The sequence below is a fragment of the Petromyzon marinus genome, chromosome 35 (assembly GCF_048934315.1).
Source record: "Petromyzon marinus isolate PM22_M1 ecotype Great Lakes invasive population chromosome 35, UKy_Petmar_22M1.pri1.0, whole genome shotgun sequence".
In the NCBI taxonomy this organism is placed as follows: domain Eukaryota; kingdom Metazoa; phylum Chordata; class Hyperoartia; order Petromyzontiformes; family Petromyzontidae; genus Petromyzon; species Petromyzon marinus.
Window position 1 is genome coordinate 14,164,669 of NC_133701.1, and position 24,748 is coordinate 14,189,416.

At 46.4% G+C, this 24,748-nt stretch overlaps 1 protein-coding gene across 4 annotated transcripts in view; it reads right to left on the minus strand.

Moving 5' to 3' along the window:
- Nucleotides 1-12,657: 12,657 nt before the first annotated feature.
- The window catches only part of LOC116957751 (tyrosine-protein kinase SRK2-like), a 40,599-nt gene continuing 28,508 nt past the window's right edge, over nucleotides 12,658-24,748 (minus strand). For all 4 annotated transcript variants that reach the window (XM_032980094.2, XM_032980093.2, XM_032980092.2 and 1 more), the window contains exons 7-8: nucleotides 21,328-21,484; nucleotides 12,658-14,540 (exon numbers count right to left, since the gene is read on the minus strand). In XM_032980094.2, coding sequence (XP_032835985.1) covers nucleotides 14,137-14,540; nucleotides 21,328-21,484 — 561 coding nt within the window. In that variant the 3' untranslated portion in view covers nucleotides 12,658-14,136. The remainder of the gene's footprint in view (nucleotides 14,541-21,327; nucleotides 21,485-24,748) is intronic.

A 24,748-nucleotide genomic window follows, 5' to 3' on the forward strand; every position in this document is an offset into this window, starting at 1 on the left:
ATAGACTAACACTGAGAAAGAGGAATGGCCAGAGACTAACACTGATAAAACAGAATGGCCATAGACTAACACTGAGAAAACGGAATGGCCATAGACTAACACTAAGATAACGGAATCGCCATAGCCTAACACCAGGCAAACGGATTGGCCAGAGACTAACTCTGAGAAAACATAATGGACACAGACGAACACTGAGAAAATGGAATGGCCATAGACTAACATTGAGAAAACAGAATGGCCATAGACTAACACTGAGAAAATGGAATGGCCAGAGACTAACACTGGTAAAACGGAATGGTCATAAGCTAACACTGAGAGAACGTAATGGCCATAGTCTGACACTGACAAAATGGAATGTCCATAGACTCCCCCTGGGAAAACAGAATGGGCAGAAACTAACACTGATAAAACAGAATTACCATAGACAAACACTGAGAGAATGAAATTGCCATAGACTAACACTGAGAAAACGGAATGGTCATAGACTAACACTGAGAAAACGGAATGGATAGAGACTAACACTGAAAAAACGGAATGGCCATTGACTACCACTGAGAAAACAGAATGGCCATAGATTAACACTGAGAAAACGGAATGGCCATTGACCACCACTGAGAAATCAGAATGGCCATAGATTAACACTGAGAAAACGGAATGGACATAGACTAACACTGAGAAAACGGAATAGCCATAGACTAACACTGGAAAACTGAATGGACATAGACTAACATTGAGAAAACGGAATGGCCAGAGACTAACACTGAGAAAAAATAATTGCCATAGACTAACACTGACAAACCCAAATGGCCATAGACTAACACTGAGAAAATGGAATGGCCAGAGACTAACACTGAGAAAACGGAATGGCTAGAGACTAACACTGACAAACCCGAATGGCCATAGACTAACACTGAGAAAACAGAATGGCCATAGAGTAACACTTAGAAAACGGAATCGCAATAGACTAACACTGGTAAAACGGAATGGTCATAACCTAACACTTCGAGAACGGAATGGCCATAGTCTGACACTGACAAAATGGAATGTCCATAGACTAAAACTGAGAAAATGGAATGGCCATAGACTAAGACTAGAAAATGGAATGGCCATAGACTAACACTAAGAAAACGGAATGGCCATAGCCTAACACCAGGGAAACGGATTGGCCAGAGACTAACACTGAGAAAAGGGAATGCACATAGATTAACACTGAGAAAACGAAATGACCATTGAAGAACACTGAAAAAATGGAATGGCCAGACACTAACACTGAGAAAACAGAATGGCCATAGATTAACACTGAGAAAACGGAATGGACATAGACTAACACTGAGAAAACGGAATGGCCAGAGATTGACTCTGAGAAAACGCAATGGCCCGAGTCTAACACTGAGATAACGGAAAGGCCATAGACTAACACTGAGTAAACAGAATGGCAATAGACTAACACTGGAAAACGGAATGGACATAGACTAATATTGAGAAAACGGAATGGCCAGAGAATAACACTGAGCAAGCAGAATGGCATCGACTAACACTGAGAAAACAGAAATGCCATAGACTAACACTGAGAAAGCCGAATGGCCATAGACTAACACTGAGAAAACGTTATGGCCCATATATGAACACTGTAAAAACGGAATGGCCATAGACTACCACTGAGAAAACGGAATGACCATTGACTGACACTGAGAAAGAAGAATGGCCATAGACGAACACTGAGAAAATGGATTGGCCATTGAATAAAACTGACAAAATGGAATGGCCAATGACTAACACTGGGAAAACGGAATGGCCATTGGCTGACACTGAGAAAAAAGAATGGCCATAGACGAACACTGAGAAAATGGAATGTCCATAGACTTACCCTGAGCGGAATGACCAGAGACTGACTTTGAGAAAACGCAATGGCCAGAGTCTAACACTGAGAAAACTGAATGGTCATAGACTAACACTGAGTAAACAGAATGGCCATAGACTAACACTGGAAAACGGAATTGACATAGACTAAAACTGAGAAAATGGAATGGCAAAAGACTAACACTAGAAAATGGAATAGCCATAGACTAACACTAAGATCATGGATCGGCCATAGCCTAACACCAGCGAAACGGATTGGCCAGAGAATAACACTGAGAAAACGGAATGGACATAGGTTAACACTGAGAAAATGGAATAGCCATAGACTCCCCCTGGGAAAACAGAATGGGCAGAAACTAACACTGATAAAAGAGAATAGCCAGAGATTAACACTGAGCAAGCAGAAATGCGATAGATTAACACTGAGAAACCCGAATGGCCATAGACTAACACTTAGAAAACGGAATGGCCCATATACGAACACTGGAAAAACGGAATGGCCATAGACTACCACTGAGAAAACGGAATGGCCATTGACTGACACTGAGAAAGAAGAATGGACATAGAAGAACACTGAGAAAATGGAATGGCCATAGATTAACACTGAGAAAATGGAATGGCCATAGACTAACACTGGGAAAACGGAATGGCCATTGGCTGACACTGAGAAAGAAGAATGGCCATAGACGAACACTGAGAAAATGGAATGTCCATAGACTAAAACTGAGAAAATGGAATGGCAAAAGACTAACACTAGAAAATGGAATGGCCATAGACTAACACTAAGATAAAGGATTGGCCATAGTCTGACACTGACAAAATGGAATGTCCATAGACTAAAACTGAGAAAGTGGAATGGCCATAGACTACCACTGAGAAAAGGGAATGGACATAGGTTAACACTGAGAAAATTGAATGGCCATAGATTCCCCTGGGAAAACATAATGGGCAGAAACTAACACTGATAAAACAAAATTAACATAGAAAAACACTGAGAGAACGAAATGGCCATAGACTGACACTGAGAAAACGGATAGGCCATAGATTAACACTGCAAAAATGGAATGGCCAAAGATTAACACTGAGAAAACAGAATGGCCAGAGACTAACACTGAGAAAAGGGAATGGCCATTGACTACCACTGAGAAAACAGAATGGCCATAGATCAACACTGAGAAAATAGAATGGAGATAGACTAACACTGAGAAAACGGAAAAGCCATACACTAACACTGAGTAAACAGAATGGCCATAGACTAACACTGCAAAACGGAATGGCCATGGACTAACATTGAGAAAATGGAATGGCCAGAGACTAACACTGAGCAAACAGAATGGCCATAGACTAACACTGAGAAAACAGAATTGCCATAGACTAACACTGACAAACCCGAATGGCCATAGACTAACACTGAGAAAATGGAATGGCCAGAGACTAACACTGAGAAAAAGGAATGGCCATTGACTTTCACTGAGAAAGAAGAATGGCCATAGACGAACACTGAGAAAATTGAATGGCCATAGAATAACACTGAGAAAATGGAATGGCCATAGACTAACACTGGGAAAACGAAATGGCCATTGGCTGACCCTGAGAAAGAAGAATGGCCATAGACGAACACTGAGATAATGGAATGTCCATAGACTAAAACTGAGAAAATGGAATGGCAAAAGACTAACACTAGAAAATGGAATAGCCATAGACTAACACTAAGATCATGGATCGGCCATAGCCTAACACCGGTGAAACGGATTGGCCAGAGAATAACACTGAGAAAACGGAATGGACATAGGTTAACACTGAGTAAATGGAATAGCCATAGACTCCCCCTGGGAAAACAGAATGGGCAGAAACTAACACTGATAAAACAAAATTACCATAGACAAACACTGAGAGAACGAAATGGCCATAGACTAACACTGAGAAAACGGATAGGCCATAGATTAACACTGCAAAAATAGAATGGCCAAAGATTAACACTGAGAAAACAGAATGACCAGAGACTAACACTGAGAAAAGGGAATGGCCATTGACTACCACTGAGAAAACAGAATGGCCGTAGATAAACACTGAGAAAATGGAATGGAGATAGACTAACACTGAGAAAACGGAAAGCCATACACTAACACTGAGTAAACAGAATGGCCAGAGACTAACACTGAGCAAACAGAATGGCCATAGACTAACACTGAGAAAACAGAATTGCCATAGACTAACACTGACAAACCCGAATGGCCATAGACTAACACTGAGAAAATGGAATGGCCAGAGACTAACACTGAGAAAACGGAATGGACATAGACGTACACTGAGAAAATGGAATGGCCATCGAAAAACATTGAGAAAACAGAATGGCCATAGACTAACACTGAGAAAATGGATTGGCCGGAGACTAACACTGAGAAAACGGAATGGCTAGAGACTAACACTGAGAAAAGAGAATAGCCATTGACTGACACTGAGAAAACAGAATGGCCATTGAGTAACACTGAGAAAACGGAATGGCCATAGACTAACACTGGGAAAACGGAAAGGTCATGAACTAACACTGGGAGAACGGAATAGCCATAGTCTGACATTGACAAAATGGAATGTCCATAGACTAAAACTGAGAAAATGGAATGGCCATAGACTAACACTAGAAAATGAAATGGCCACAGACTAACACCAAGATAAGGGAATGGCCATAGCCTAACACCAGGGAAACAGATTGGCCAGAGACTAACACTGAGAAAACGGAATGCACGTAGATTAACACTGAGAAAACGGAACGACCATAGACTAACCCTGGATAAAGAGAATGGCCATAGACCAACACTGGAAAAACGGAATGGCCATAGACTAACACTGGAAAAACGGAATGGCCAGAGACTGACTCTGAGAAAACGCAATGGTCAGAGTCTAACACTGAGAAAACAGATATGCCATAGACTAACACTGAGTAAACAGAATGGCCATAGACTAACACTGGAAAAAGAATGGACATAGACTAACATTGAGAAAACGGAATGGCCAGAGACTAACAATGAGCAAACAGAATGGCCATAGACTAACACTGAGAAAACAGAATTGCCATAGACTAACACTGAGAAACCCGAATGGCCATAGACTAACACTGAGAAAACGGAATGGCCCATATATGAACACTGAGAAAACGGAATGGACGTAAATTAACACTGAGAAAATGGAATGGCCAGAGACTAACACTAAGAAAACGGAATGGCAAGAAACTAACACTGAGAAAACAGAATGGCCATAGACAAAACTGAGAGAACGGAATGGCCATAGACTAACACTGAGAAAATGGAATGGCCATAGACTAACACTGGAAAACAGAATGGACATAGACTAACATTGAGAAAACGGAATGGCCAGAGACTAACACTGAGAAAACAGAATGGCCATAGACTAACACTGAGAAAACAGAATTGCCATAGACTAACACTGAGAAACCCGAATGGCCATAGACTAACACTGAGAAAATGGAATGTCCATAGACTAACACTGAGGAAACGGAATGGCCATAGATTAACATTGAGAAAATGGAATGGCCAGAGGCTAACACTGGAAAACAGAATGGCCATAGACTAACACTGAGAAAATGGAATTTCCATAGACTAACACTGAGAAAATGGAATGGCCATAGACTAACACTTAGGAAACGGAATGGCCATAGACTAACACTGAGAAAACGGAATGGCCATAGTCTAACACTGAGAAAATGTAATGTCCATAGACTAACACTGATGAAACGGAATGGCCATAGATTAACATTGAGAAAACGGAATGGCCAGAGGCTAACACTTAGAAAATGGAATGGCCATAGACTAACACTGAGAAAACGGAATGGCCAGAGACTAACACTGAGAAAAGAGAATAGCCATTGACTGACACTGCGAAAACAGAATGGCCATTGAGTAACACTGAGAAAACGGAATGGCCATAGACTAACACTGGGAAAACGGAAAGGTCATGAACTAACACTGGGAGAACGGAATAGCCATAGTCTGACATTGACAAAATGGAATGTCCATAGACTAAAACTGAGAAAATGGAATGGCCATAGACTAACACTAGAAAATGAAATGGCCACAGACTAACACCAAGATAACGGAATGGCCATAGCCTAACACCAGGGAAACAGATTGGCCAGAGACTAACACTGAGAAAACGGAATGCACGTAGATTAACACTGAGAGAACGGAACGACCATAGACTAACCCTGGATAAACAGAATGGCCATAGACCAACACTGGAAAAACGGAATGGCCATAGACTAACACTGGAAAAACGGAATGGCCAGAGACTGACTCTGAGAAAACGCAATGGTCAGAGTCTAACACTGAGAAAACAGATATGCCATAGACTAACACTGAGTAAACAGAATGGCCATAGACGAACACTGGAAAACAGAATGGACATAGACTAACATTAAGAAAACGGAATGGCCAGAGACTAACAATGAGCAAACAGAATGGCCATAGACTAACACTGAGAAAACAGAATTGCCATAGACTAACACTGAGAAACCCGAATGGCCATAGACTAACACTGAGAAAATGGAATGTCCATAGACTAACACTGAGGAAACGGAATGGCCATAGATTAACATTGAGAAAACGGAATGGCCAGAGGCTAACACTGGAAAACAGAATGGACATAGACTAACATTGAGAAAACGGAATGGCCAGAGACTAACACTGAGCAAACAGAATGGCCATAGACTAACACTGAGAAAATGGAATTTCCATAGACTAACACTGAGAAAATGGAATGGCCATAGACTAACACTGAGGAAACGGAATGGCCATAGACTAACACTGAGAAAACGGAATGGCCATAGTCTAACACTGAGAAAATGGAATGTCCATAGACTAACACTGATGAAACGGAATGGCCATAGATTAACATTGAGAAAACGGAATGGCCAGAGGCTAACACTGAGAAAATGGAATGGCCATAGACTAACACTGAGAAAACGGAATGGCCAGAGACTAACATTGAGAAAACAGAATGGCCATGGAATTAGTCTGGCCAGGCCAGGTGAACTGGCCCCCTGCCACACGCTCACTCACGCACACACGCATGGATGCGAAATGCACTCACTGCCTGCCTTCTCGCATTCACAGCCCGGATATGTCACCGCAAACCCTGCTATTTAAACAGTCCCATGTGTAACGAATGGGAGCTTCGTCTGTATATTGGATTGTTTCACGTACACACTTGGAAAAAGCGCATTGTACTTGAGTGCGGCACTCCGCACATGAACTCCTGGAATGTAGTTGAACGTCTTCCCACGCTCCTGACACTCAATGAACATCAAAGACAACGGCACCGCCGCGACCACTCTGCCCCACTTACCACACGCGACAACAACACACTCAACACGTTCGTCAGTAATAACACGGTGTCTGTGTGGCCTTAAACTATCTTCTTTTTTTAGACGACATTCCGGCCAATGTATCTTCTTTATCGTCAATTTACGTGACGTGCCAGATCATATGATACGGATAATAAGTTAATATGCGTTGCGGGATGCTATTGCATGAATGACGCTATATATAAAATGAAATTATTTGTATATGTACGTGCTGTATAGAAGGGCATGTTGCTCAAATCGTCCCATATTATACATATTTTTTCATTTCAAGTTGACGCAGTGTTATATTTACGAATGTGTTGAGTGGTGGTACTTGTACTCGTGCACCATTGCCATCGCAGCAGCAGCAGCATCGCCAAATCGTGTTTAGTTTTCCTCGATGCTCCAGTAAGTTTAAGACTCTCCGTGAACCTCAATATTCCTGCAGAAGGCCAGTAGGCCGAAACTTTAAGATGTGCCCCTCTCTTCTCAGTGACAGTAAAACACACACCCCTGGAAATTCGTTTTTATTGGCGTGGAGCGGTGGCGCAGCAGTTAGCTTGCTATAAACATGGATGTATGTTGAACCTCTTTCACACCGTACGTAGCCAACCGTGTTAATCGGAGGTGTAGGTGCATGAATTTTATTCCGGACCACAGTGGCGAATTATACTTGAACCGGTCCTAGATCCCCTCCACCCCCGCGCCTTCAACAACCCATAGTGACCAGCGTGGTGAAGTATGACCAAACAATCCCCCATCATTTAAAAGGTGTGGGGAGGCCTTCATACAGCAGTGGATAGATAAGAGGCTGTGACGCGTCTCATGCCGCCCTCCGGAGTAGATACAGTGGAGAGACTTGTTCCCGTCTTGGGAATGCGACATTTCCAACAACTGCCAAAAACTGCTTTGACTTCGCGTTTAAATCTCCAGAAGCCACTGCTCAAAGTCAGAGACAATTGGGGACTACTACGAGCCTGTTTTATTTATTTATTTTACCAGGTAAGGCCCACTGAGCTTTGTAGCTCTTTTTCAGAAACGACCTGGCGATGAATCAGCGTATCATGATGTGGAGATGTATAGCAAGCAGGAGGGTGGATGGGCGGGCGAGAGGGGGGAGCCCATCAACGCTCCACGTCCCCAGCTGTGAGCTCCGGACACGAGCAGTGAACCCTGGGGGCACTGAGGGGCAAAGGGGGACGGATTGGGGGGGGTCACAGAAAGCATCACAATGCGCGGGCGGGCGATAAAGAGTGCATTTAGGCGACCTCCGCCGAGGCTGGGATCGGGTTCCGTGCGTCTCGCTCCGCCGCTGCCCCTGCTACCCGGGTAGGGTTACAGCTGGGGGGCAGGGGGTGGGGGGTACAGAGCTACCTATGTCGCTATTATTATAGGAAGTGGGGGGGGGGCAGGATGGGGGCACAGGGCGACCTGTGTCGCTATTGTAGGAAGTGAGGGGTAGGGGTAGTGGTGGGGGGTACAGAGCGAGCAGTGTCGCTATTGTAGGAAGTGGGGGGTAGTGGGTAGTGGTGGGGGGTACAGAGCGAGCAGTGTCGCTATTGTGTCTGCAGAGGAGGGCCCAGGGGGAGAGAAACGGGGGGGCTGTCCCGGTGTCAGGTGGCGCCGAGACAGAAGTGCGGAGTCATTTCAGCGCGAGTCAGAGGCGCACGACTTCACACGCGTGTGTGCGTGAGTTTGTGTGTGTGCGAGTCTGTGTGTGTGTGCGTGAGTCTGTGTGTGTGTGCGTGAGTCTCTGGGGAGTAGTAGTGGAGCGGTTAGCGCGCTGCGCTCCGAACCCTGGAACCAGAAATCGATTTCCGCTCACGGTCAACACCAGTGACAATTATCTGAACCAGTCCTGGGCCTCTCCTAGGACGACTCGGCCTCAAATAAGTACCTGGTGCCGTATGTAAACATCGCCACTGGGGAGACAAAGGCGGCCAGGGATGATGCTGTCCAGCCCACCCCCTTGTATGCCGTGCCGGCCTTCACAGATGCTCGCTCGCAGCACTTGCCCCAAGTCAGTTACGTGCGTCTGCGTATCGACACACGCGTGCCTCCATATCAGTATTCACGCGTGGTAATGCGACAAACGCCCTTCATGAATATTTCATGGCGTCCGATTAATCCGAGATGAAGTTGGAGATGATGTCTCCATGACGATCGTCAAAGATAAATTATCATCATCAACAGCGTTTCGGCTGCTTGCTGAAGACCCACGTGAACCTGACCTCAGTTCTGCGGGCTAATTCATGCCACCTGGGCGTCGTGAACGACATCTGCTGGGAGCCTCGAGCTCCGCGTGGCTCCACGTGGAGAAAGCAGGGGGAGCTTTCTCTTGCAGATGTCACCTCCATCTCTGAGCGGCGTCTCTGGGTGTTCGCTCCTCATTATCGTAAAGAGAGGGGAGGGGGACGACTCAGGGGTGCCAAGGGAGGAGGAACCACATTCGAGGAGTGGGGAAGGCAGCAGAAGCAGCAGCAGTCACGCGGAGAAGCCGGCACAGCAAGCTCTGCGATGCTCAATATATTAAGGTCAATTCATGAGTATGTACAGTGAGGGAAAAAAGTATTTGATCCCCTCCTGATATTGTACGTTTGCCGACTGACAAAGAAATGATCAGTCTATAATTTTAATAGTAGGTTTATTTGAATAGTGAGAGACAGAATAACAAAAAAATCCAGAAAAACGCATGTCAAAAATGTTATAAATTGATTTGCATTTTAATGAGGGAAATAAGTATTTGACCCCCTCTCAATCAGAAAGATTTCTGGCTCCCAGGTGTCTTTTATACAGGTAACGAGCTGAGATTAGGACCACACTCTTAAAGGGAGTGCTCCTAATCTCAGCGTGTTACCTGTATAAAAGACACCTGTCCACAGAAGCAATCTATCAATCAGATTCCAAACTCTCCATCATGGCCAAGACCAAAGAGCTCTCCAAGGATGTCAGGGACAAGATTGTAGACCTACACAAGGCTGGAATGGGCTACAAGACCATTGCCAAGCAGCTTGGTGAGAAGGTGACAACAGTTGGTGCAATTATTCGCAAATGGAAAAAACACAAAATAACTGTCAATCTCCCTCGGCCTGGGGCTCCATGCAAGATCTCAACTCGTGATCATGAGAACGGTGAGGAATCAGCACAGAACTACACGGGAGGATCTTGTCAATGATCTCAAGGCAGCTGGGACCAAAGTCACCAAGAAAACAATTGGTAACACACTACGCCGTGAAGGACTGGAATTCTGCAGCGCCCGCAAGGTCCCCCTGCTCAAAAAAGCACATACACATGCCCGTCTTAAGTTTGCCAATGAACATCTGAATAATTCAGAGGACAACTGGGTGAAAGTGTTGTGGTCAGATGAGACCAAAATGGAGCTCTTTGGCATCAACTCAACTCGCCGTGTTTGGAGGAAGAGGAATGCTGCCTATGACCCCAAGAACACCATCCCCACCGTCAAACATGGAGGTGGAAACATTATGCTTTGGGGGTGTTTTTCTGCTAAGGGGACAGGACAACTTCACCGCATCAAAGGGACGATGGACGGGCCCATGTACCGTCAAATCTTGGGTGAGAACCTCCTTCCCTCAGCCAGGGCATTGAAAATGGGTCGTGGATGGGTATTCCAGCATGACAATGACCTAAAACACACGGCCAAGGCAACAAAGGAGTGGCTCAAGAAGAAGCACATTAAGGTCCTGGAGTGGCCGAGCCAGTCTCCAGACCTTAATGCCATAGAAAATCTGTGGAGGGAGCTGAAGGTTCGAGTTGCCAAACGTCAGCCTAGAAACCTTAATGACTTGGAGAAGATCTGCAGAGGAGTGGGACAAAATCCCTTCTGAGATGTGTGCAAACCTGGTGGCCAACTACAAGAAACGTCTGACCTCTGTGATTGCCAACAAGGGGTTTGCCACCAAGTACTAAGTCATGTTTTGCAGAGGGGTCAAGTACTTATTTCCCTCATTAAAATGCAAATCAATTTATAATATTTTTGACATGCGTTTTTCTGGATTTTTTTGTTGTTACTCTGTCTCTCACTGTTCAAATAAACCTACCATTAAAATTATAGACTGACCATTTCTTTGTGAGTGGGCAAACGTAGAAAATCAGCAGGGGATCAAATACTTTTTTCCCTCACTGTATGTTGACATTCTTTTGCACCGTACATAGCCAACAGTGATAATCGGAGGTGCAGGGGAAGGACAACAAACTCAACACAAAAATCAGTTTTAAGGAAATTAGTTTTCAATCTAGATTTAAAAGTGCATAGCTCCAGTGCCTTGATAATATCTAAAGGGAGAGCGTTCCAGACGACCGCAGAATTGCATCTGAAAGCGCGCGACACAGTGACCATCTTTGTTCGATGGCGGAGCCAAACGCCGCCACTGCTGCGATGGGGGGAATCCGGAGCACCCGGAGAAAGTCCACGCGTGCGACGTAAAACACTTTATCCCAGACGGGAGTTCACATTTTTGTCTATCGACTTCTCACAACGAGCCGAGTGTGAATACTCATCGCATGTGGTGGTGATCCACCAACCCTTGCTGCTGCCTCCACAGCGCCGGCTTACCAGGTAGCAGTCACGTGCAGCGAAGCCACCGCCCAGCGTCGTGGATAATGTAAGCCACAAATTAATCATGAACTTCCTTCACACATGCCATCAGCCACGTAACCTTCTGGTCGTGCGTAATTTTACAGCATTGGTCCAACGCAAGCAAAACAGTAGGCTTTCGCAGCCAATATTACTCATAAGACCAAAAAAGGACGACTGCATAACTATGGCTATCGCCCGATTAAGCTGGTTGTAATCACCAGCGAAAATCGTAATCGAATTGTAAATGTTGTGAGTTTACTCTCCAACACAACGGTGTGCTGAAGTAGTAACTAATTGGCACGTTTTGTTTACGTGACAACCCTTTCTAATTGGCTGTCGGCCGATTGTGGGTTTAACGACATTTATATTTACGTCATCTAACCCAAAAATACCTTAATTATCTGCAAGCAAAAATTGGACCGGTTTCGACATTTAGTGTCTCATCAGCAGAGCCACTCACTTGATCGTGCTGGGTTAATTTCCAGATGTCTTCAGGCAGCAAGGACGCCTCTTGTCCCACAAAGTCATCGGTCTCGGGGTTAGTGCGATGACTAAAGCCACAGCTCCCCCTGGCGGACAGGCCCCTCGTGTACCGTGTGGGGTGACGAGCTGTTACGGGTTTACCCCCGGAGGGGTGCGAGGTCCCTTGGGAGGGGTGTAGGGCCCTTTGGGAGGGGTGTGGGGGGTCCCTTTGGAGTGGTGTGGTGTCCCTTGGGAGGGCTGTGGGGTTTTGTTGTTGTGTTTAGTTTGTTGTCCTTCCCCCGCACCTCCGATGACCATGGTTGGCTACATACGTTGCGAAAGAAGTTCACACGTAAAAAAAGACACGATATGCTTGGACTACTAGACACGGTCAATGCTTTATTGTTATTTTATGAAGACACCTATCATTTAAGATATTTAAAACAACAAAAACTTTCCAGGGGCGTCTTTAGGCAATCATTATTCACAGTGATCTCTAACTGTAAAAATATAATATCCTTGTTTTTTTTTTCTCAATTTCATTAAGAGTGTGCGACTGTGTCATGAGACACAATGTTCCCAACCGCCACGAGGCTCCCAGTAAGCGGCGCATCACCTTGTGTCAGACAAAAAGCCGGGTGATGCAGGTGGTGGTGGCGGATATGCTGCATGTGGTCCGTTATCCAGCACTTTGGGAGGCAGCGATGGTTGGTGGATCACTGTATAAATGCCGTTGTGAAACTCCCCTCGTGTGGGCATCGAGGAAGAGCCGTACCCTGCCTCAGTGGTGCAGCAAAGCTGTGGACTCCGTCTGGTGCTTCTGTATTGGGTTGCCCCCTCGCACGCGCGTAGGGGTCTCCCTGGGTGCTCCACTTTCCTCCCACATGCAAACACTCATTAATTGATGGATAACACATTGACACACAAGGGATGGCAGAGCTTGGGGAATGGTTTGCGCCATTGCCCTTTCTCACACGCACTGGCAGAGCCAGTGGGGGGGGGGGGCGGGGGGGTGGAGTGGCACGTGCCCCCCCCAATGATCATTGGGGTTTATTAGTAATAAATCGGCATTTTGCGACCCCCACTGCCACTGTGTAGCATATTATAACGTGCCAGGGACTCTAAGAGATGATAGGACAATATTCTGAGTCCATAATTGGCAATAAGCAACGGCAAAAAAGTTATAAGTGACTCAGAATTGTGCGCAGTTGCGTATACAGTGAACGACTTCCCTGAAGGCATTCACCTTCAGCGAGCACGATGCCGATCACACACAGTTCGAATTCGACCCTCGATCGATGGCTGCGCCATCGCCACACATGCATTGAATAAAAAGCAAGGGACAAGTCCTTACTAACAACTACTATCATTTTTCATTCCTGGAGGGGTTGCCCCCCCTACCTGAAAATCCTGGCTCCGCCATTGCCCACACAAGTGCTTTGCTGCAGAGAAACGTTAATCGCCGGGGGAAATCGATCCGATTATTATTATTACTCGCCAAAGGTAAAATTCCTCTCAAGTGGAAAACAGATGGCGTGATGCCTGCGCAGTCATTTACACTGGATCTGGCCTGGAGACGTGATACAGATGTTGGTGTTGCCAATCCCGTGAAGTGCAAAGTCGCTGAACCAACCACGAACAAAGGAAGTCACTGGACTGACTTCAGGTCATCACAAATGCTGCTCGACAATTCACCAAGTTTTGGACAAAAACTAAACCGTTGCAGGAACCCTCACTTCACGTGCACGTGGAACAGCTCCCGTCAAGTCCTCGGTCCCAAAAGGTCGCTTGTTCTGTCACATCAACAATGAAAACATCTTTAAGTCGCTAAAATCTAATGATGAAACAACACTTGTGACTATCGGAGAATAAACTTCACCAAATCCACCTTGTCGTCAGACCCATCTTTGCCATCACGACACGAGCTCTTCCTGGGCAGCGTGAGGTCGTGAGGCAGGGTTTCGCTATTCCTCGTCCTGCTCCTCGTCGTCGTGGCTGAAGGCAGCTGTGATCGCCGGGACCCCAGCGTCGCGGCTCGCTCATCCCCCCAGCCCGTCGAGTGTTGAGCTTTGTTGGGGTCGTTTGCCGCAACCCCAGACAGCGAGGAGAAGTGCGACTCGAGGTCAGCGAAGGTGGGCCGCGCGTCGGAGGCCACCTGCCAACAGGCGAGCATGGCGCCGTACACGGCCTGCGGGCAGCCGGCCACGCGCGGCATCCGGTAACCGCGCTGCACTGCCTCCAGGGACTCGTGGGTGCTCATCCCTGTGGCCGCAAGAAAAGGGAGATGGGGCGGTGTGTGGTGTGGGGTCGGCAGAGTGCATGCTTATGTGGATGGCAGATGCTCACCGGAAGTTTGGGAATGGTAGCCCCCTTCCCATGGCGGCCACACGTATTTTCCTGTCACCTTAAACACAAAACTAAATGAAAACTATTTTTTTTATTTTACCAGGTAATGCCCACTAAGCTGTGTATCTTTTTTTCACAAAAGCGACCTGGCTATCACAACTGATAGCTCAACCAAGTGGCTTATCGTCATGTGGAAAGTTATTGCAGCCCAAATACTCTGAACACCAATACAACTGGGATATGGTGAGCAAAATTCCAGTTTCTGAAAGTGCTTGGAGAGTTAATTCCTAAAAATAATTGACAAACATGCCTCATTAAACAAATTCAGAATAAAAGGTGATAATTCACCATGGTTTGACCAGAACATCTCTGAATTAATGCAAACTAGAGATGCAGACTAGAATAATGCAAATAACATCAAATAACCTCCCTGATTACAACAAAAAAAAACAATACAAAAATACGAGTGCAAAGTATAGGAAAGGAAAACAAATCACTTAAATATATACGAATAGAGCTTTAGGTAATGACCAAAAGGATAAGATCACGGGTACAAGGGGCTGAAATGAGGTTTCTCTGCAGGGTTTCCAGGCTCACTCTCTGTAATCGGGTGAGGAGCTCGGTAATCCGGGAGAGCCTCAGAGTCGAGTCGCTGCTCCTCCGAATCAAGAGGAGCCAGACTCCCCTTGGAACTATACCAGGCAAGTCCCACTGGGCGAAGATCCCCTGGGCTGGCCCAGGACACGCTGGCGGGAATATGGCGCTCAGCTGGTCTGCGAACGCCTGGGAATTCCCCAGGAAGAGCTACAGTCTGTTGCCAGGGAAAGGGAGGTCTGGACCACCCTACTCAACATGCTGCCGACACGACCCTCACCAGGACAAGTGGACTGGGAAATGAGCGAACGATCAGTAGAGCTAAACGCTGATAAGAAAAAACGCCCCTTAAAATCAATGTCTGTAAACCGATCGGAACGAGGTCTCAAGATCACGTTACTGCCATCAAACATCCTAAACATGGCCTCCTTGCAATCTTCATCAGGCAAGGCCAAGGGGACTCCAGTCTCAAGTCCACCAACACAAGCAATGGCACATCGACAATAACCATCGCAGTCGGTGACGTGATGGTCATCCACTGTATACAGGTGACCTGAATAGGAATGGTCATCACCACCTCTGCAAACAGCCACTTAAGTCAGCTACAGATGTGGGGTGACTTAAATAGCCACCTTCACTCAACGGGGGCTACTCAGAATATAAGGATTGGTCTCAAGTCGTGACATGTTCCTCATATACGACCCGAACAGCTGGGCAAATTTTCACTCAGCCCGATGGAAAAAATACTGTAACCCAGACTTGTGCTTCAGAATCAAATTATGTATTTATACTGGAGGAATCCATGAGCGACAAAGCTCTTTTTCACAGAGGACAAGGACGGACAGCCAGTAATTGCTTCACGAACAACTTTCGACCATCTTACCTATAAACATCATTTTTTTGTCTGTTGGTCTCTCTGTCTGTGTCTGCCTTCCTTGTAATGATTTTAACTGACAAACTATTGGGTTTACATTTCAAAAAAGTACACAAATAAACTAAACACCCGGATGAACACCTGCTATTTGTTTTGCCCTTGGTCCAATCTAAATTAAGAAAATCTAATTTTGTAAAATATACACTGATCATAATGATAACTTTGAACAGTGCGCCGATTCGCGGTTGCCCCTAGCAATGCAAACACGGTTGCTTAGCGACGATGGGAGGTTCTCTCATGTTAAAGACTTGGTCATTTTGGTTAAAAGAAAATATGCCAAAAAGAAAAAAAACACGCCTCTCCAAAACAAATACAAAGAGAGTGGCAGCACTGTGTCCACAAAGCAAACAGTGGAGGAGAAACAGCTGTCTCAACAGCAAACAAACAATGAAAGCACCTCAGGCTGATGGAAACTCCAAAGTAGCCTCAATCAAGACAAGCCAGAGACTGCACAGTTACTGCTAAAGGAGCACACGCTGAGGAAAATCCTGAACAGTGTGTATGAAGACCAGCCAGAATCTGCACAACTACTGCTGCAGCACGGGCTAAGAAAACACTTATTCAGCTCCTGCGGAGGGCTTATCGACGCTTCGCACCTCGCCATCACCCCCACTGATGTCCTCTTCTCCTCCCCCCACCCCATGTGTGCAGTTACTACTATAAAGTCAGTAGATACTACTATAGAGTCAGTAGATTCTACTGGAAACTCAGTAGTTATTAATGGAAACTCAGTAGATACTACTGTAGAGTCAGTAGATGCTACTGTAGAGTCAGTAGATACTACTGATTCTATTGTATGTAGGGTATGTAGGTATATATGCCTACAAAATAAAAATAAAATTGGGTGGGGGGGGGTAAAAACATTTTTGAAGGGGGGGTCGACAATAGAAACCTGTTGGATCAACTTTTCACCCCCACTTTCTATAACTTTTTGATTCAGGCCTTCTGAAAGGCTCTTCTAGTTTTCACATCGGTTTACTATATGATAGTCGAGTTGTTGCAGCCCCTTTGGCGTCCATGTACTAGGTGCCTCTGTAGATATGTAGGCTTTGACTTTAACATAGCTATTTCTATGACCAGTCACAAGCTAATCCCTCAGTTATTTCAATGCTAAATTCTCCTGTTTGATTTATACTAGGTGCCTCTGTGGATGTGTAGGTTTTGACTTTAACATAGCCATTTCTGTGACCAGTCACAAGCTAATCACTCAGCTATTTCAATGCTAAATTCTCCTGTTTGATTTGTACTAGGTGCCTCTGTGGATGTGTAGGCTTTGACTTTAACATAGCTATTTCTATGACCAGTCACAAGCTTATCCCTCAGTTATTTCAATGCTAAATTCTCCTGTTTGATTTGTACTAGGTGCCTCTGTGGATGTGTAGGCTTTGACTTTAACATAGCTATTTATATGACCAGTCACAAGCTAATCACTCAGTTATTTCAATGCTATATTCTCCTGTTTTATATGTAAACCCCATTGACAAGGTGCCTCACTTCTCTAAACCAGCTTAAAAAGACGCTACGAATCTTAACAACGTTCATTGAAGCTCTGTCGTCCCGACGGGTCTGTTCCTTTCACCTGAAGAAGGCCGCTTGTGTTGTGGCCGAAACGTCGTGAGAATTTTATTGTTTTATGTTATTTTATAAATGTATTATTTTATTCTCATTCTACGTGACTTTACCGAAAGAACCAAAGATGATGAATCCTTGCAGTCACGAAAGCTTTTAATCGAAGTTTAAATCTTCTAGTTTTGTTGACGGACAAATGTACAGACAAACGGAACGCCGTGATTTTATAATAGCTTCGTATTTTCGTATTTGTGCATGTATTTGTTATGTTTGTTAAGAGCAGACAAGTTTTTAAATATATTTTTCTCCAGGCGAAGCCAGGTACTCCCTGCTAGTCTATTATAAAAGCCCGGCATTCTGTTTATCCATCAACTATATTATTAAAGCCTTTCAAAAGGCATGGATCAAAAAGTTATAGAAAGTGAACCCCCCCCCCCCCCTTAGATATGTGGGAGTAAAAAGTTGATTCTAGATTTGAAGATTTCATGACTGCAGGATTCATACTTTTTGGGTTTTTTGGCTAAAGTCACGTAGGTAAAAAATAAATAAAATAAATGAAAACTAAATTAAATCACGACGTTTCAGGCACAACACCCGCGTCCTTCTTCAGGTGGGGACAACGTAGCGAAAGCACAAACGCTTAAGTGTGTCTCAGAGATGGTTGTGACGAGGGATTATATAGTCGTGGGGCATGGAGGGAGGGGGGGACCATGGTGAGTGTGGGGGCGGGGTGTGGGCTGGAAGGAGAAGTTGCAAAACCAAGGGTGCACTGGGAGGCAACTGGTGGAGCCGAGACTGAGGCTGTGTGTTGTAGATGGCATAAGTAAATAAGCAAGCTAGGATTAAGCCGCTTTTTTGTTATGCTGCCGGGTGGGTAAGTTAGAAATGCGCAGGCTAACAACGTAAGGAGTTCAAACTGAAATGTGCAAGCTAAAAAACAACTTGTGGTACACACTACCATGGCGATGGCGATGGTAGTGTGTAAAACTGGGGGTAACAGACTGGGTATATGGGTATATTTATGAAAATACATCTAAACTGGCTGTCTAGCAGTAAACTGGTATTATGACATTCTATTCTCGATACCAAGGTGCTCTGCAAGCCTCCTGGAAACTACCAAAGATTTGTCCATGAAGCCATCCAGATATACAAACATGCAGTAGATGTAACTTCAACCGAGGTGATGGATTCAAATTGAGCAATCATTGGAAAGATGTGATTAACCAAGTCAAACTTTAGCTACCAGGCAGTTTTCTGCTAGACAGCCAGTTTAGATGTATTCCATGAACATACCCATATTCCCAGTCTGTTACCCCCAGTTTTACACACTACCATCGCCATGGTAGTGTGTACCACAAGTTGTTTTTTAGCGTGCACATTTCAGTTTGAACTCCTTATGTTTTGATTTAAAGCTTTCGTGACTGCAGTAATTCATATTCTTAGCTCTTTCGGTAAAGTCACGTTAAAGGGAAACAATAACATAATGAAATATAAAGTTTTATATTTATTTTATTATTTTATTGCTTCCCTTCAACGTGACTTTACCGAAAGAGCTAAGAATATATATATATAATACTCCTTATGTTGTTAGCCTGTGCATTTCTAACTTACCCATCCGGCAGGATAACAAAAAAGCGGCTTAATCCTATCTTGCTTATTTACTTCCGCCATCTACATCACAAAGCCTCAGTCTCAGCTCCACCAGTTGCCTCCCAGTGCACCCTCTGTTTTGCAACTTCTCGTTCCAGCCCACACCTCGCCCCCACACTCACCATGGTCCCCCCCCCCTCCCTCCATGCCCCACGACTATATAATCCCTCGTCACAACCATCTCTGAGACACACTTAAGCGTTTGTGCTTTCGCTACGTTGTCCCCACCTGAAGAAGGACGCTTGTGTTGTACCCGAAACGTCGTGATTTAATTTAGTTTTCATTTATTTTATTTATTTTTTACCTACGTGACTTTACCGAAAAAAACAAAGAGTAGTAAAAAGTTGATTCAACATATTTCCAAAAAAATGTCAATCCCCCTCCCCCCAAAATAAATTCAATCCCCAACCCCCCCCCCCCCCAAATGAAATGTTTTTTGTAGGCATATATGCCTACACACCCTACATACAATAGAGTCAGTATAATCTGCACACATGGGGGGGGAGTAATAAGAGGATATCATTGGGGGCGATGGGCGAAGCGCCAAGAAGCCCTTCAGAGAAGTTAGAATAATGCGGCCATAGGCCAGCGAAATTATAGTTTTCCAAAAAGCCAACACAAACTGGCAATCATACACTGCCAGATTCCTGATACCGGTCGTAATTTCACACACCACATGGCTGAATTAAAATTTCAGAAGGCTAAATGACCTGGCTACGAAAAAGTAACCGCTGCTCAATTGAAGAACCTGGAGCCAAAGCCTGACATTTTTTACTAATTCATAAACATGGGCATCGGAAAAGCTACAGCGTCATGTTGGCAACCAGAACTCTTGAAAGACCTCATCAGAACTGTCACCGTAGACTCAGACTTCAGTCACTCCAGTCGTAATGCCTGGCAGGTCCCCCAGAACTCCTGGGGTGGCTCAAAGCCAACAGAGCGCAGAACGCCAACAACCGCAGTGAATGCCTCGGATTTCTCACGCTGCCATGCTGCTCAAGTAAGGGCAGTGGACAAGCCCGCCACATACATGCTGCCACGAAACCACTCCCCATCACCTTGAGCCAACGACCGTCAGCAAGAGATCTGATGGGGCCACGCAACCGTTGCTGAAAGTTAAAGCAGCCCTCGGGGCCACAAAGCCTACCAAGGCATCGAGGATATGATGGCCTGTGTGTCCTGAGTTGCTCAAGAACCTGTGACTGTATGGACAATAATGACTTGCAAATCCTTTTCACGGTCATACACAGGTAGCATGGAAGCAAGCCAAGTCATCGCCATTCTGAAACCCAGAAAGCCGCAAGACTCCAGCTGCAGGCCACTCTCATCCCTCTTGTCCTCCACCTCCAAGCTGCCGGAACGTGCCGTAGCCGACTCTTCCCCATTATCGACGCCCAACTGCCTCCCAACCGACTTCTGCAGTCTGATCATTGCCTGGTCTCCAGAGTCAACAGAAAACCGGCACAGCAACTGGTGACCTCTCTGCTGCCCATAACACCGTTTGGTGTCATGGCCTGCTGCAACTCTTCACCTACTCGATGCTCAGCAACTGCACTCTCAAGGTGCAGCTCACTGGTGAACACCGCCACAAGAGAACCATGAACAATAGCCTTCCTCAATGCTCAGTACCAGCACCGCCACTAAGTAACATTTATATAGATCAGTGACCTGCCATGCATATCATCAAGCAAATTGAGATGACAGTGAATGTGTAGCCAGGTGCGTGTGTTATGGTGTAGCTAGGTGAGTGAGTGTGCAGGCAGGTGAGTGAGTGACTGTGCATGCAGGTGAATGCGTTTGTAACGAGGCTAGTGAGTGAGTATTCTGGTAAGTGAATAAGTAGCTAGGCAAGTGAGTAAACCAGGTGGGTGAATGTGCGAGTATCCACGTGAGTTAGTAGGTGAGTGAGAGAGTGATTGAACAAGTAGACGAGTGAGTGAGAAGGTGAGTGCTCACCGGGGTAGGGCTCCTCCCCGTAGGTGAAGATCTCATGGAGCAGGATCCCGTAGGACCACACGTCCGACCTGCTCGTGAACTTGTTGTAGTTGATTGCCTCGGGTGCCGTCCACTTGATGGGGAAGCGAGAGCCAAGCTTGGCCGTATAGGTTTCGTCCTGAGCGACCACCAAACGACAAGTCCACAACACGGCCGTCAAAAAACAAAGATCCCCCATATATAGCCTGAACAGACTGTTGGGGAAAGTATTTTTAGCAAGCACCTATGAAGGCAAACACGGAACACGAGGGGGTGGGTAGCCAACACCATGCCCGGCCGCCTTTGTCTCCTTAGTGGCAATGTTTATACATTGCACCAAGTACTCATTTGAGGCTGAGTCGACCTAGGGGAGGCCCAGGACCGGTTGAGATAATAGTCACTGGTGTTGGCCGTGAGCGGGAATCGAACTCGTGTTGCCAGGTTCATAGCGCAGCACACTAACTGCTACACCACTGCTCCCCACACTCACACTTAACACAACTATCACAGCCTCGCCACCACACACTCACACGCAACACGACCATCATAGCCTGGCCACCACTCGCACACAACACGACCATCACTGCCTGGCCACCACACACTCACACACAACACGACCATCATAGCCCGGCCACAACTCACACACAACACGACCATCACTGCCTGGCCACCACACACTCACATACAACACGACCATCACGGCCCGGCCACCACACACTCACACAACACGACCATCACTGCCTGGCCACCACACACTCACATACAACACGACCATCACAGCCCGGCCACCACACACTCACACAACACGACCATCATAGCCTCGCCACCACACACTCACATACAACACGACCATCACAACCTGGCCACCACACACTCACACGCAACACGACCATCACAGCCCGGCCACAACACACTCACATACAACATGACCATCATAGCCCGGCCACCACTCACACACAACACGACCATCACTGCCTGACCACCACACACTCACACACAACGCGACCATCACTGCCTGGCCACCACACACTCACATACCACACGACCATCACAGCCCGGCCACCACACACTCACACAACACGACCATCATAGCCTCGCCACCACACACTCACATACAACACGACCATCACAACCTGGCCACCACACACTCACACGCAACACGACCATCACAGTCCGGCCACCACACACTCACATACAACATGACCATCATAGCCCGGCCACCACTCACACACAACACGACCATCACTGCCTGGCCACCACACACTCACACACAACGCGACCATCACTGCCTGGCCACCACACACTCACATACAACACGACCATCACAGCCGGCCACCACACACTCACACAACACGACCATCATAGCCTCGCCACCACACACTCACATACAACACGACCATCACAACCTGGCCACCACACACTCACACGCAACACGACCATCACAGCCCGGCCACCACACACTCACATACAACATGACCATCATAGCCCGGCCACCACTCACACACAACACGACCATCACTGCCTGGCCACCACACACTCACACACAACGCGACCATCACTGCCTGGCCACCACACACTCACATACAACACGACCATAACTGCCTGGCCACCACACACTCACGCAACACGACCATCATAGCCCGGCCACAACTCAGACATAACACGACCATCACTGCCTGGCCACCACACACTCACACACAACACGACCATCACTGCCTGGCCACCACACACTCACATGTTGGATATCGAGCCTTTTCCAAAATTAAGATTAACAATAATATTTGCCGTTATATATCATTTTTTTTAAGTGGCAAAAAAAACCACACAGGAAACCAGATGCCCACCGTAATAGGGCCATTAAACCAGAAAATCCAGATGAGCAATAAACAGTAATAAACCAGTCAAGGGAAGAGGGTCGCCCCCTCCTCCCCCCCAGAATTATATAACACATGGCTTGACGAACACACACACACGAACGCACACACACACAGACCACGCCCCCCCCCCGCCCCTTCACTGCGCGGAGCGGAGAATTATTTTTGAATATAACGGCTGAGCATCTTTCAAAAGTTCAGTCAAGACAGTAAAGACAAATCAACGTTCAAGAAGTCGACAAGACACGAGCAGTCGCAGCTAACGGCTGGCTCCAAGGAGCGCGAGCCTCGCTGAGTAGCGAGGATCGCTGAGTCGCGATGTATCAACGAGCATAGTTCAGAGCCGAAAGGCAAAGTATCACTCGCAACTTTATTCTTACATCAAATGCCAGCCATCCAGCGGCGGAAAAGCAGAGCGTCCAGCGCCAACAAACAAAAGAGTCAACGAACCAGCGGCCAAGCGTTGTGCCGACTCAGCTACTACAGCAGTGAAGAAAGCCTGCTGCTGCCAACGAACAGAAAGAGCGTGCAGCAGCCATCCAGCAGCGGAAAAGCTTGGCCAGCCGCCAACAACCTCAGCATCTCCACAGAGAGAACGCGTGCAACGTGGCTCAACCAGCAGCGGAAAGAGCGCGGCCAGCACCTCCAAGCAACCGCCAAGCAAGCGCGTGCCGGCGCAGCTCATCCAGCAGTGGAGAGAACTGCTGTCAGCGAACCAGCACGGGCGCGTTTGCGCATCTTCAAGGAGAGGGAGCGCGCGCCATTCGCGCGCGCTCCTTCTCGCTACCATGCGCCACCAACGCTGAGAGCATTCGGGCAGCACCTGGAGAGGGCAGCGGGCCCGCACTCAACACCCATCATCGCGCGACGACGGCGAGCGTCTCGCCGACTCTTCCAGCCAGCGGTGTACAGAAACTGTCGCAGCCTGTACGTATGCCCCACCCCCTCCCCCACACTCTCCCCCTCACAACCCCACCGCTCCGCAACAAACAAACAAACCCATTTTTGGACACGAGATGCCAACCTCGGCGTCTGCTTTACGCAAAGAATTGAACCAGTGATAAAGAAGACACACGATACGCATATCGGGATAATCAAGAAGGGTTGCCACTCCAAGGTGGTTCATTAAAAATCAATTGATAACAAAAAATACTGCTGTCATTGAGTTGCATTATAATCAATCGTCTTACTAGTTAACAACGTGACAAGAACTGCATTAAGGGTCGCATATGATCAATGACCGAGTGCCGTGTTGTGTAACAATTCAAGTATACGAATTTGCCTAGGATAGAGTAAAGGTTTTGGTAGAATAGTTTATTCTTATTCTTAGTTCTTTCGGTAAAGTCACGTTGAAGGGAAACAATAAAATAATAAAATATATATAAAACAATAAAAAAAATCTCACGACGTTTCGACCATAACACAAGCGGTCGTCATCAGGTGTGTCGGTTTGCATAAATTTATTTATTTTTAAACGGTGTATTTATTTATAAAAAAAAGCGTTAGCGCCACGCGCAGCGATTTGGCAG